This window comes from Ochotona curzoniae, unplaced genomic scaffold (genome assembly GCF_017591425.1).
Source record: "Ochotona curzoniae isolate NIBS_2020 unplaced genomic scaffold, NIBS_Ocur_1.0 scaffold_4683, whole genome shotgun sequence".
NCBI lineage: Eukaryota > Metazoa > Chordata > Mammalia > Lagomorpha > Ochotonidae > Ochotona > Ochotona curzoniae.
Genome location: NW_024467121.1, coordinates 3,524,533 through 3,540,195, shown reverse-complemented (window position 1 = coordinate 3,540,195; position 15,663 = coordinate 3,524,533). Strand labels below are relative to the sequence as shown.

The 15,663-nt window shown below is 37.2% G+C and overlaps 1 protein-coding gene across 1 annotated transcript in view; it reads right to left on the bottom strand.

Annotated features, from left to right (window-relative positions):
• MRC1 (mannose receptor C-type 1) overlaps positions 1 to 15,663 on the bottom strand; it is a 77,283-nt gene that overhangs the window by 42,867 nt on the left and 18,753 nt on the right. Inside the window, exons 5-9 of the mRNA XM_040967981.1 lie at positions 12,952 to 13,065; positions 10,575 to 10,721; positions 8,758 to 8,943; positions 5,774 to 5,931; positions 3,353 to 3,463 (exon numbers count right to left, since the gene is read on the bottom strand). Coding sequence (XP_040823915.1) covers positions 3,353 to 3,463; positions 5,774 to 5,931; positions 8,758 to 8,943; positions 10,575 to 10,721; positions 12,952 to 13,065 — 716 coding nt within the window. The remainder of the gene's footprint in view (positions 1 to 3,352; positions 3,464 to 5,773; positions 5,932 to 8,757; positions 8,944 to 10,574; positions 10,722 to 12,951; positions 13,066 to 15,663) is intronic.

Sequence of the window (15,663 nt, the reverse complement as noted above, 5' to 3'; positions counted from 1 at the left end):
TAATCCACTGTGTCACCCATAGACACAGCTGACATTAAGAGAAATCATCCGAGACTACACTCCTGAGCTCACCTAAAACCAAGGCCAAGGCAACAGGCTAAGTGATACCCTGAACTCCAGGTAAACTGTAATCTCGCATACAATTAAACCTATTCCATAAACAAGGGACAATTGCACCATATGCACAGATATCAACTTGGGGACACAAGAAACATGACAAAGCAAGGCATCATGATGTCTCTGAAACAACACAGCAGCCCTCCAACTAGGTCCTAAACTGAAGTAAATCTATGAAATGACAGACATATAATTCAAAATGATTGTAAGGAAATTAAACATGATACAAAAGAATACAGATTAAGAAAATGAGGCAAGCAATGAGGGACATGATTGAAAATATTACTAAAGAGACAGAACTCATTCACAAGAGCCAACTATAAATTTTGGAGATGAAATCATCAATCAGCAAAAAAAAAAAAAGAATTGAGAACTTTAACAGCAGAATACATCAAGTAGAGGAAAAAAATTTCTAAATTCAAGGACAAGAATTTCGAAATAACCCAATCAGATAAAACAAAGGGAAAAGAATTTAAAAGCATAAAAAAGTAGGCACAAAATATGAATGTCATTAAACAGTCACATATCCATATTATAAATATTCCTAAAAAAGGAAAGGAAAAGGGCATTTAAATAATAACTGAAAATCTGAGAGATCTTAAGAGACAAGGACATCCAGCTGTAAGTTTTAAGAACCCAGGCAGGATCACCCCAAAAAGGTCTTCTACAAGGCATATTGTCCAGTTGTCAAAAGTTTAAAAACAAAGACAGAATCCTAAAGACAGTAAAAATGTCAAGTGACATATAAAGTAAAACTAATTAGATTAACATTAGACTTCACAGCAGAAATTCTACAGGTCTGAAGAAAGTGGGATGATACATACAAAGTCTTAAAAGAAAAAACTTCCACCCAAGAATGTTACACCCAGTGAAGCTGTCTTAAAAAGTGCAGCAGAAATAAAACATTTTCCAGGTAAGTAAAAATGAGAGAACTTACTGCCACCAGACCAACCTTACAAAAAATTGTGAAGAGTGCCCTGTATTAGAAGTAAATATGAAAACACACAATATCACCAAATTCACTAACAAAGAATCATTATCCAATCAACAAAAACATCCTTTAAAAAATTAGAGAAGGAGATGCTAAAATTCACATTAAATCACAATAGATCCAGAGTAGCCAAAACAATCCTAAACAAGAAAAAGAAAACAACCTGGAAGCATCATAAACCTGACTTCAAGGCATACTGCAAAGTTATAGTAATCGAAATAGCATGGTACTGGCATAAAAATAAATGCAAAGGTCATTGGAAAAGAATAGAGAGTCCAGAAATTAGCTCGTTACGTATGCAGCTAACTGATCATTTCAGAAAAGTGCTCAGACCATTCAGTGGAGTAAGGATAGGTTTTCAACAACAACAAAATTGTGTTGGCAATATTGAGCATGTGCGTAGAAGAATGAAACTAGCTTCATACCTCTCAATATATACAAAATTAGCTGACTATGGATCAAAGCGTTAAATGTAAGTCCTGAGACTATGAAGTTGTTGGAAGAAAACGTAGATGAAACACCCCAAAACATTCATGTAGGAGATGACTTCTTGGACAAGACATCCAGAGCACAGGTAGCCAAACCAAAACTTTTTTTAAAAAATGGAACTATATAAAACAGCATGAGGAGACAACCAAAAGAATGGAAAGAAAATTGCAAACCACCTCTCCAACAAAGGATTAACATCCTGGATATATCAGCAGCTTTAAAAACTCAACAACAAAAAGGCGACTAATCCAGTTGAGACTTCAATAGACAGTTCTCAAAAGAAGAAATGCAAATGGGTAACAAATAGTTGGGAAAAAACAAGAAACACCACTAGCCATCATCAAGTGAACAATCACACATCCACTCACTCCTGCCAGAATAACTAAGTTCCAACACACAAAGTAACAATTGCTGCCAAGGATGTGGACAAAGAGGAATACTTATACATTGTTCGTGGGCAAGTAAATTAGCTTAAAGGCTGTGGAAAACAGTGTGGAGATTCCTTTAAAACCTAGAAATAGATTTGCCATTTAATTCAGCAATCTCATGATTAGATATATATCCAAAAGATTTAAAACACATTGTCTCAGAGATTCTGGCACCATCATGTTTATAACAAGACTATTCACAACAGCCAAAATTTAGAATCCTCTGAAGTATCAATCATAAGACAAATATATAAAGAAAATGTTATACATATACACAATGAAATATTATTCAACTATAAAAAAGAATGAACAGAATTGGAAGACACCGGACCCAGTAAGGCAAATTCTACATGTTCTTCCGTACGTGAGTGAGCTAAAACTTAAAAAAGAGACATGTCAATGTGCATCACTATTGCTGTAAATAGAGGTTTGCAAAAAAACTTTTAGACCTGTGTCGAATCAGTGACTAAGAATGTTATACTATTGTAGTTTTATCTGTGACTACTTCAATATTTACTGCATATGGATGAGATGATTAAATAGTGTCCATAGTCAGCCACTGTCGGGTTTCTCCACTAAAGTAGGCTTTTTGGTTTTTATTTGCTAAATGTCTTATTCGGTAAAGTATTAGGTCTTTATACTGTAATATAAATTTAAAACAGGTTATATCAAAAACTAACAAAAGTAAAGGAAGAAAGGAAAAAGAAGAGTGGGACAGAGGAAAGGAATATCATTATGTTGTTAGAAATCTATCTACAAATCACACCAAATCTGTCAAAAACTAAAATTTTACATATATTTTTAAAAAATCATCTGGGTTCTGCTGGTACCAGTTGGAATCTAGATTTCCTGCCTCCCACTAAAGGGCTCTATGGAGAAGAATTCTCACACAGGAAAAGACTCCCCAGAAATAATAATAACTAAGGATAATTCACTATGAGCAATTAAATATTTCCACTGGAAATATTCATGGATAGTAGCCTGCAGGTCTCTGGATGGCAACTTTTCCCAAGGTCACCCGTTAGCTCCTGACCTTCACACTAGGATCTGCTGAGGGCATCATTTCATCCTCAGTTCTCTTTTCCAAGTTTAAAACCTTTCAAGAGGAGCTACAGACCACGCACCCCAATAGTAACTAGGGAGAGAATTCCCCAAACCTGAGAGAGGGCAATGATACCAGAAGTGTACAACGAACCACTGAATATTTCAGATGGCTGAAACATTTCACCGCCATGAGGACAAAGCACTTACACGGGCACAAAAACAAAGGTAGCTGCATCAAATAATACTTGCTGATCTAAATTCATCATGAATGTTCTTTACTTACTTTCTGGCAACCTGGTTCTTCTTCCACTATTCCTGTAGTTTGGGCTTGTGATGCCATCTTGCAAATGTAGTTAAGGGGCCGCTCACAGGCCCTATCTGCCCAGTAGCCATCCTGCCAAGAGTGAAGAAATGGGAAAAAAATTACCTGAGTTGTTTGACTTTGATGTGATTTTCTTGTAGTTGCACTTCAGAGAAGGAAAACTAAGGTTCAAGGTTATTCAGAGAAAAAGGGAATTCTACAGGGGGAAAAAAAAGTAGGATAAATTGACGGAGATATAAGAAGAGATTGTAACCCCAAAAGGACTGTGTGTCTTAAACATCCAAACCACCGTTTAGAGGGATTTAGGGAGGAAGTAAAATGCATGCAAGTCCTTAAGTGCTGATACTGCCGATGGCTTTCATACAGCCTGCTCATCAGCTGTCACCATCAGCTCTGTCTCCATTCCACCAAGAACATTCAAGCCATCCAGAAAAAAACCCTCCTCACCCTATCGATCGACCTTGAAAATCAACCCCAAACCAATCTTCTTCTTTCTCCTCTTGTTCTACTGAGCAGTGCCCTTCCGGATCTAAGGTTCAACCTCACACTCAGTTACAGTTGTCTTCCCTAGGGACTTCAGGTTAAAATGACCTGTGCCTTCTCTGTAACTGGTACATATGATGAAAGAGGACTTCCTAATTGGCTGCCTTTAGTTCCTCTAACTTCACTTGTTTTAAGACCCCTGTAATCTGGTGCTCACCCCTCCAGCTACAGCGACATTTGTAAACTGCAGATGGGTCTTCCCATTCTCAAGATAATATGTTTAAGACTTATTTATTTTTATTGTAAAGTCAGATATGCAGAGAGGAGGAGAGACAGAAAGGAAGATCTTCCAACTGCTGCTTCACTCCCCAAGCAGCCACAACAGCCAGAGATGAGCCAATCCGAAGTCAGGAGCCACAAACTTGTTCTGGGTCTCCCACATGGGTGCAGGGTTCCAAGGCTTTCAGTCGATCTCTACGGCTTTCCAAGACTACAAGCAGGGAGCTAGATGGGAAGCAGGGCTGCTGGGACATGAACTGGAACCTAAAATGGATCCTGGCACATGGAAGGCCAGGACTCACACATACTTTATGCATTTAATTCTCATGCCTGCATGTAAGCTGGGTGCAATTACCATCCCTACTTGGAAAGTGAGTGAAGAAATTGTATAGCAAACACAACCTCTTAACCACCATGTTCATCATCTATTAACAAAAATAGTTCAATAATAATCTTGTATCACTCAAGTCCTATTCAGGCTATTTATGCAGCATATCCATTTAAAACTAATAGATGGGACCCGGCACAATGGCTCAGTAACTAAATCATTGCCTTCCATGCATCCACCTGCATCCCATATGGGTGCTGGTTCGTATCCTGCCTGCTCTACTTCCCTTCCAGCTCCCAGCCTTTTGTCTGTGAAAGCAGAGAAGGATGGCCCAAAGCCTTGGGACCCTCTACCCACATGGGAAGATTGGAAGAAGCTCCTGGTTCCTGGCTTCAGATTGGCTTAACTTCAGCTATTGTGGCTACTTGGGGAGTGAACCAGCAGACAGAAGATCTTTCTCTCTCTCTCTCCTTCTCTCTGTTAATCTGCCATATCACTATAAATAAATAAATGTTAAAAAGAAAAAAGAGTCCAGCATGATAGCCTAGTGGTTAAATCCCATACGGGTACTTGTTTGTATCCTGGCTGATGCACCTCCCATCCAGCTCCCTGCCTGTGGCCTGGAAAAGCAGCTGAGAATGACCCAAAGCCTTGGGACCCTGCACGCACACGGGAGACCCAGAAGAAGCTCCAGGCTCCCAGCTTTGGATCAATGGCTCTGGCCATTGTGGCCACTTAGGGAGATAACCAGCAGATGGAAGCTCTTCTCTGTGTCTCTCCTTCTCTCTTAAATCTGACTTTCCAATAAAAATAAATGAATCATTTTTTAAAAATGAATACAAGATGGAAATTTTTAAAAAATCCTGTGGGGATGGGCATTGTACTGCAGCAGTGAAGTGACCTTTTGGGAATTTGTATCGGGAGTGTCTAGTTGAGTCCTAGCTACTCCACGTTTGATTCAGCTTCTAGCAGAAAAGATACAGCTGATGGCTAAGGACATATCCCTGATACGTACATGAGAGATCCTGATGGCATTCTAGGCTAATTGTTTTTTCCTGACCCAATTCCAGATTGTTGTGGTATTTGAGAATTAGAACAATAGATGGAAGATATTTTTCTGTTTTTCTCTAAATATATAAACCATTTAGAAAGAATCATGAAATTGGACATAAATCTAATTTCACCTTTGATTTATGTCAATTCACTTGGAATAAAAACAATCTAAATAAACATGCAGAAAGTGAGGCTAAAGAAACAAAATCCCCAGGTATCAACAGTGAAAGTCACCCTACCTTGCCCTTCATCACAACACAATCCTCCTGCCTGTTGTTCTCATGACTTGGTTCTCCACGAAGCCATTTGGTAAATGTCACGGGGGTCCCATCACTCCACTCAAAGTACATTTGAATCTTGATGTCATTTAAGCCAATCCATAGCTCATCATTTGGCTCTGAGCAGAAACAAAAATGCAAAAGCAGTAAATGTAAAGGCTACTTCGCAAAGTCAGGAGGGTGTCCGCATGCTGTGTTCCATCAGCATAGCTCCAGGCCCTGGTATTGTAAGCATCCTAAAAGAGCATCCCTCTAAGTGATAGTCTGAACTACATGCTATTAAACTTAGATGTCAACTACAGTGTATGTTTACAGTTTGATTGTCTAATATGTTCTTTATATTGTGAATATGACTATATTCTGTAGTTGACCTACTACAAATGACACCTCCTAGGATGTATAAACATGAAATTGAGGTAGCTCTATTATCACTCTTTTCCTTGTGAAGATACCTTAAGAAATGATTTACCATGCCAACTGCATTCATATTGTTAGAAATAAAGTAGCTTACTTACATAAATCTCACTATGGTTAGATTTTATGAATTTTTTATGTAACTAAATGTTAAATCTAGCTCTTTTACTGCTTAAATTGTTATCAAGAACATTCTAGCTACTTCTGTTAAAGTTCAATCTCTGTATGAGAAGTACAGATTATTTATACAGTGAGAAATATTAACTGAGGATTGAAGTCGGCACCTGGTATTTGGTGAATATTCATTAATCTATGAGCAGAAATGAACCTTTAATTGGTTTCACCATGAAAAGTGATTAAATGGGAAAAATCAAATAGGAAATAAGATTAAAAATTCAACAAAGTAGTACAAAGTTGAAGTGACTGAAGATCTAGGATTTCAGGACTAAAAAAAAGAAACATTTCCAGAGTTTTAAGAACTTAAAGCCTATACAATTCAACATCTCTTTCATTTGTGTGAATGGGCATTCCAGCATGAATGCTTGGCATATAAGCTTTTAACAGTAAATCAGATCACCTGAAAAGATTGTGAAGCTCACGTCCTGAAAGAAAAGGAGAAAACTATCACATTATGTCAAAATTTCCTCCAAGTGGTTTAGTTTCTTCCTCCTAAGAGTTGTCACTCAACTTTGTTTTTGGAGAAGTCCCTGAGTGGCTTGGTGCCAGCTCCAGCAGATGTCTCCAATGCCTTGGCACATGAGGGACACTGCCAGGATGAGCCCCTTTTCATCTCACTGCATTTAGCACATCATGATCTTTTGAGCAACAGATGTGGACTTCTAAGAAGCTCACAGCCCGTCAAGAATTTCAAGTGAAGATAAGAAGAAACAAAATCCCAAGTCCCATCGTTACAATAAAGTGCTAAAAGATTCCCACATACAGTTTTTCTCACCAAAATTTCCCACCTTTTAACTTCTATAGTTTTTAAACATAACCTGTAAAATTGTTGCCAAACTGATTTTTACAAATCAGGAAAGTGATTTTATACAAAATTTAATTGTGCAGGTCCTAGTTTGTCTTTCTGTAATATGTTTACATGATTAATATGAAAGATATCTCAACTGGCTTACAAAGCTATGTAATGTAGCCTTCTTGTTTGGAAACTCTTAATTTTCCAACTTTTATCTATATTGTTTTATGGTTTTAAGTAAATTCTCATTGATACTTTTTTAAATGAAAAGTTTTCTAATTCATTCTCATACTGAATTAAAAAGCAACATTTGTCAGCCAGTGCCCCCAAAATAATGATAGGAATTAAAACATAAGCTTCTCCTACCACGTTATAAAAAGTAGAGTAAGATTTATATGGTATCCCTCAAATCATCTTAGGTAACCTGTTTTTCACTGATTTCATTTGCAAGCTTCACCACCTGTTATAGATGTCATAATAAGCTTAAGTAACTGTTCTCTAGATATATCAACTGCTTTTCATCTTTATTATCTTTTAGTCTGAATTTTCAAAGCTAGGCAAACATGCAACATTCAAATTGCTTAGCTGACCATTTCCACTGCAAAGTACACTCAGCGAATTATACAGAGGAAAATGGACTCCAATGGGCATGGAAGCTCCATATAGCAATGTTTGGGGTCTTTTCAATCTTTCTCAGCTACCACTCAGCTTTTTCTCAGCTGTTTGTCAATTTCTTCTTCCTGCAAGTCAATCTCCTTTGGTTTTCAGGCTCTGTGTGTCAGCAAGTGTCTCCCTCACCCTGTCCCCAGCCCCTGTGCTCATCCATTTCCTCTTATTTTGCAGGGTGGAAATGAAGAACAGCTGCAGCTATTCAGCAATCTCATCAGCAGACGACAAAAATGATAATCATTTAATCAACAAATGCCACGAGTGCCCATTATCATTATGCTGTTTCTCAACCCACTATTCTTCAAGGCAAGCATGCCCAACCTATCCCTCCCATCTTTCTTAGCATTGCAATTAGCACTTTTTTTGTATTTTAAAAAGCATATACATAAGACAATGAGCCAAATTTCTTGCAAAAATGTAAGCCAATATCTAACCACACACACACAAAAAAAAACCCACAGGGATCTCATTCCTTCACTGTTAACAGCCTATCAGTATTAGCTACAATAACAGAAAACCCAAAGTGTGAGCTAGTTCATTTAAAGAACTTTCTTGTGAATAAAAGTATGTATCTTAAAAAAAAAAAGTCACATGTACACACACACACAATTCCAAAAAATTCAGCACTGTTGAATTTTAAATGTGCCCTGCTCTGGATCCAGATTCTAGGTTTAAAAAGGATATTAAAAGCTATTCATAAATTGATTATATTTTAAAAGAAAATGCATTGAATGCTCTTTCAGTTACAGTTAGCCAAATTACAAGACATTGTTCATATTGTAAACATGATTAGAATGTCATAAATTTCACATTTACAATTAAATTTTGCAGAGACAGGTATAGTGGGGGAGGGAACTGGGGTCAAGTTTCTCATAGCTATGAGGTTTCTCACCATATCCTAGCTGAGAGATGATGAAGTCAAACTCCTCAATGCTGTGGATACTTGCGAGATCACCACCCTGCTTGCGGCATGCGACCATGGCATCCTTCTGGATCTTCTTCTCTTCTCTGTGAATCTTGTAGCAGTGACCTGCATACGGCCACCACTGACTGGGACAACTGGTGGGCACATCAGTTTCTAGAAAAACAGAAGTTGTGAAAACATTTAAAGGAGATTTGATGAAAATCAAAACAATGTTTTCTTTTTTACTTCATTTGTTCATGGGAGCTGAGACCTCCCAGCTTTTGTGTCATGAAGGCACATAAAGGTGTAACGAGAAGAGCTCCCCTGTCGGTAAGATGTCTCTTACCAACATGGCGGATGTCCCTCCAACCACCTGAACACAGTTTCACCCCTGGCATGGACACTCAACCACCCCATTAAAGAATTCTGTAACTTATTGGAGCATCGTTGCTTGTCCTTGTGAGATGTTTTTCACAACTTAAGGTGAGCTTAGGAGTTGCTGTTACTGATAATGTCTTGCTGAGTAGGCCTTTAACAATTCATGAGAATTAATGCATACAGGAGTTAAGCCTGTAGTTGTAGGGGGGTTTCATATTTGAAACTTTTGTCTTGTACCTTTATGTTTTTTCCCTTTTGATATATTTCTCCCATTAAGTGATAGATAAGTTGTAAAAATAAATAGAGCAGGACTGTATTACTGATTAAGATGTAACCGCATGTGCTCTGGAGCCCTCTGGTGGGATATTTTAATCTTACTGTCTGAGAAACTGAAAATAGCATGAGCCAAAGCTGAGGGCTTCAGAAAAAATGACCAGCTGAACTCGAAAATCATTTTGAAGCAACCATTTCAAAAGGGCTAAAGGGGATTTCCCAGGACAGCCCCTAAAGATGATTTGTTCCTCTGGGGCAATGTTTTACAGCGGAAATAATAATGCATACCTACAAACATGCATTCTTAACAGTGTAACTGGGTGTTACACATAAGAGGTGGTAGGAAAAGACAGTGTCCCTCATTTTATACCTCTGGGTTTCTATCCAGTTCAACTATATATTTAAATTAGTGAAATTGCTTTTACCCATCAAGGAGAAAAAAGCTCTACAGTGTCATACTGTCAGGTTTCCTAAGCAGAAAACGTAGATAAATAACTATTTACAGCATTAGTTGTCCCTCCAAAATTTGTTGATATTGAAAAAATAATTTGATTTTGTCAAATTGAAAAAAATTATTAATCGATTTATTTTATAAAATTATAAGTGAAAGTGCAAGAGAAAATTTTCAAATGTAAAAATATATGTAATATATGTGGAAATATATTAATATATTTACTAATATATTAATAGTAATTAATATATAACTACTATTTTTATATTTATTCCATTCTGTGAAGATTTTAGAGTGAGATGCTATATTGAATAGTTTTGGGACTCAGATGCATGAAGACATAAAGGCCCTTTAAGATATTTGTTTCCCAATTTGAATTCCAATTTTGTCATATATTTATGTTTTATATATTCTATTATTAGTTTTTGCTTCACCTATAGCAGGAGACTAATACTCATCAAAGGTAAAATTATTTATGATCTATCAAAGACTTTGCAGAATGCCCAAATACAGTGGCAAATTCAGAAAATGAAAACTTAGTAGGAGCCAACCAAAAGAAATTGCATGCAACTATTACTAAGTTAACTCTATGTATAATCAACAAAAGCTGTGGAGTCATTTCTGACAGTTACTTCTTATCATCTTATTTATTTATTTAACTCAAATATTTTATGCATTCAGACCAGACAGACCACTTGCTTACCTGAGGGAATTACAAAAGGATTCAGAGTAGTGTTGCCCTTCTTACAAACGTAGCCCAGTTTCTGAACACATTCCAGATTTTCCCACTTGGCATTTTTTCCAGGATTTAGTGACACACAGCTTTTTCCAGGTTGTGCCGATGGACTTCCTTTCAGAGAAAGGAAAAGTTACTGTAGTGCTGGCGTATCTATTTAAAGCATGCAGGTAGGTAGCCACTTTCCCCTGACCAGGCTGCGCGCCTTTACCCTTAGAATTTAATTGCTACAAATTCACGAATCTTCACTGACTGTAAAGCAGCTGACAGGGTGAGTAAACTCTTTATTTCAGTATTCATGGATCATTCCAACGCTTGAACTATTGATTATACAAGTAAACTTTTTGGAAATGAACTTTCTCCCATTACCGACTAATAAAATTAGACCTTAAAACAAATAATCTTGCTTGGTTAGAGTATGTCATAGAAACCTAATTCCATCATAGATACTCAGTTATGTATTTAAATTCACATACATACATCAGTAATGTGAAATATTCCTGCAACAAACTGCATTACTTTGTAGTGCTCAATTGAAATCATGTCTAAAACAATTTCTACAATAACAATTTCTAGCATTCCATGACATTCCTAATTTTAGTTTAAACAAACTCTCATACTATTTCAAATGATTAAATCTCATACCTACTTCTCAGGAATTTGGTTTCATAAAGAATAGTGTTTAATTTCTTTTCCTATTAATATTCTACTTTTACCATCAAACTTCACCAAAATTATCCCCTACGTTTTTTTTTCACTAGACTATTAGAATGAAAGTGATTAAACATTATAATTGTTGTCCTCACATTGAATAATAAAATGACCAGCCAGCCCACGTGAGAACCACGGGTGGGAGCGGTCTGGTAGGGGTACTTGAGGAACACCCCTGCAAGGCCACACCTCCTGTTGGGGAGCACAGTAACTGGGGTTGGAGGTGCACCAGGCCAGCCAGTAAGGCTGCAGCACTCACAGAACCCACCACAACACATGAGAGCTGGGTGTGGGGGGGTTCTAGGCTGGGCTAAGCCACAGCATCCATCTGTGCATACAAGAACCAAATGAAATATAGGAGAAACCGGATTAGTTGGCTGTACATATCAGCATGTATGGGAACCATGGCATGGGGCATCCCTGGTTGGGGGTTTTAAGGTTTACCCCAACTAGGTCATGACAACAATTGGTATGCATAAGGGCCTGGACTGTGGTGTGCTTTCTGGACTAGGCCGCAGTACCCATCAGTTCACATGGGAGGTGGGGCTGGGGACAGAACTGACCAATCAGCTATATTCACCCATATATGCATTGGCTGGTGCAGATGACAGACTGAACCTGACACTGTACTGGCTGACACACAAGAGTCAAGTATGAGGTCACCCCAAATGAGATTTCTTGGGGGACTCCACAGCCAGATGGCTGGACTCAAACACTGGCCACAAAGAAAATCACAATATATGTGGTCTGACCTTGGAGCCCATGTGTCAGGACTGGGCCTCTTCAGTTGCTGATGCCTCTGTAGTGGTCAGCATGCCCAGATGCACACAGGGCATATAACAGCCGGTCATCTGGGCCAGCATAGGATATCAAGAGCCTCATTGGAGAATGGAAAGCAAAATAGATTGGACTACTTTCCTGGTCAACCTTTGCAACATGTTCCTGAGCCTGTGCAGATGCATTGAGCTGAAGTTGGTCAGCATTTAGCCCTTGGAAAGATTTTCCCAATCCTGATGCAACAAAGCCAATGATGTTTCAGAATTATCAAAATCACTAAAGTAACACCATTGAAACATTCTTCCCCACTTTGGGATCTCTAAGACATCATCAAATGACTTTCCCCCATCCCTGGGGGCTGATGTAGTTTGACAGCAAGGAGTGGCCTCCTTCCTTCACCTCCTGCAGACACGGGAGAAAAAGAAAATTTGGAACGTTTGTCCCACCCATCTTCCACCATACCTCAACCCTCCCCACCCTAATTGGAGATCCACATGGGCATGCATCCCTCTAAACTATGTAAATAATATTAAAAATAAAATAAAAACAAAAATAATTTAAGAGGAAAAAACAAAGCAAAAAGAGTAGCTACAACATTTGCTTTGGAATACGATTGCTAACAAATACTCTGTCAACTTATACTTTTAACAGTATCCTTTATTGATTTGTGTGATGATTCTGGGACATAAATCCTTATTCAAGCAATGTTATTTAACCTTAGAAATTAATTCTATCACATAACATGAAGTCTCCTAATTCTTCTCTTTGATATTCATGTGTAAGATTACAAAGGTCTTCATGGTACCAAGGTGAATTTTATTTAAATGAATTCAATCACAGACAGATTTAACCCTACCTGGTAACCAGTTCAAATACCGAAAAGGACTTCCACCACTCCACTGCCAACCACTGTTGAAACTCAGGCTGTTGAGCCCAATCCAGAGTCCTGAAGTCAAAGAACTGGTTAATCCTGCATAAGGGGGAAAAGAAAAAGCAAAACAGGCATTCAGAAAGACAATGTGATGGAACTCAGAATTAAGTGCTTGAACTGAGGGAAGACATCACAGTCAAAAAGAACATTTCACTTTCAAGCCTCCTGTCAATCTAAAATAAGTAAAAACATCACTTCCCTTGACAAAAGAAGCAGGCTAAGAAACCACAGGGAAGCTATTAAGAATTGTTTTTTTTTCAACTCAGCTATAATTTTCTCAACAATTATATGAATGTGGGAGGTGTTTGATCTAATTCCTTTCTTTTTTTTTTTTCAGATGAGACAACTGAGGACAGAAAGAAAATAATTTGGGAGTAAACAGAGCATTGGTAGATCAAGTTTGGAATCCAGAGTTCAATTTTGTTTTTCCAGTGAATTCAGTTTCTGTTCATCAGATTTATGTATGAGCCATCATTATAACGCTTTCCTAGCTCATTTCAAATGTAGAACACCTGTGAGGAAAACAATGCCTTGACTGATGTTACTGATACATGTCATGCCTGCCAAACAGCAACTCACTGACTGCTTCATGCCTGCCATTGGTGAAAATCAACTCAAATACAGTGATAGAATTTAACCCCATATCTTCCAATATTCACTATAAAGCTATCTCAATGAAATGGTCAAGATTTCACATGTTTAAGTCTCCAAGATGAGATCATTAAGCATGATCTTATTTGCAAAACAAAAAAACAGTAAGTTGATAGAAATTCATTGATGCATTGCCAGTTGTACAGTTACTTGTGTTACCAATTATTTCATTTCATTATTTTATACATAGCTGTTAAAATATGGCTATATAATTATTTATGTCTCTTTAAGATAAATCAAAGAAGCCAAAAAGTGTCACCACAGTTCATGAATGCATATGGAAAATTCATAAGATGGCACACGAGGAGACACATGCCTATTAGGCCACATCACGGAAGCTTTCTGGGATCAGCACAATATTGATATTCTTATTGACATTAATAATTATTCTATTAATACTGCTTCACAAGTTCTTTGAGGTTGTATTACCTTGTATTACCTTAAGCTACCTTACAGTGAAGTATGTTACAGGAAATTCTACTTCTGACATTTCAAAAATAATTAAAGATAACTATTCCAAAATTAATTATTTTGGAATTTTAGGAAACTTATCAGAAAATACAAATGTTTACTTTACAAAACTATAAATAATTCAAGCAGATTATTTATGAGATTGCCTCATTAAATTACTTGGCATGGTGAGAAAGGATAATCATTTTTTGACGGATTTATCTATCCTTTGGCATTCTTCATTAGTTCTAAGTAGTTCTAAGCTTATCTATAAGGATTAAATTAACTCATTTTAAGATAAGACTAGACAGAGTATGTACTCAATGATGTTGAGCACTAGCTACTACTAGTAGTAGTAGTAACTCCAATTTAAATTAGTTTTGACAAAAGTGTGATTAAAAACAATATGTTAATCATAATGCTCAAATTATATAAGCATCATCCACAAATGTTTTTCCTCGTGTAATTTTGTAATTTTATAAAGGTGCAAACCAAAAATTTTTAGTATTGCCAAAGCATCAATTTCATGAGTAATTTTTAAAATTTTAATTGGTACTTCTTATACTGTCTAAAAAATGGTCATATAGCCATATAGTAAGTTTGACATTACACAGATATTTTTGTTTTCATTCTATGGGTATTCCAAAAGTTTTGGGAAATGCTTTAAGATATATTTATTTTGATGCAAAAGATTTTTGAAACCCAAGCATAGAAGTTTTCCAAAAGTTCATGGAAAACATTAAAAAATTACATATGGATTTCAGAGTCTTCTGCATCAGAATAACTTTACAATTCCATTTCCCACCAATTTAAGCATCCTGACAGAGTCCTTCTTGTTTTTAAAGGCAGAACCACAGGAAACTGGTAAGGCAATCAGGGTAACAGGCCAAATTTCAGTTCCTATCTTTTTTATTTCAGTTCTGTAAATCCTAACCCTGCATATGTAGCTAGAGATCTGTTTCAGGAACAGAGGATGAAGTAGAGTGTCCCAATCCTTTTCAGGGTAGACACAAAAAGTGATGGTAATGAAATGGGTGATGGCCACATGGTTGCTGGACAAAACATTTTTCACCCTGCAGATGCTAGGAAAGCAAATCCCCCATTTGGAGCACATTCCCTGGAATGAGATGATGTTGCCATGTATAGTGCTTTTACTGCTTTGTGATCCGCCAGGTTCCTGCTCAGTTGATGAGAGATGTAGACGGGGTACACTAGAAGGCAGGACTGAGTTCCAAGAACAAAAGGCATGCCACAGGTTCTCCCTCATTCTCCATGTTCCCTCCTAACATTATTTACTTACAAGGTTAGTACGGTGTTTGAAGTAAAACCCACTGTTTGGTACATACAACTATCCAACAAATGTCAATAAATTTAATCTAAGAATTGTCACACTGGCTTATACATCCTCTAAAAAGGATGTTGATTCCTCAAAATCTTCATTTAGGAAAAATAACCTTTACTTAAACGTGTACCTATTTGTAGGGTTCTTTTTTTCTTTTTCATTTTGACAGCATACTTTTGCAAAATGGAGTGGAT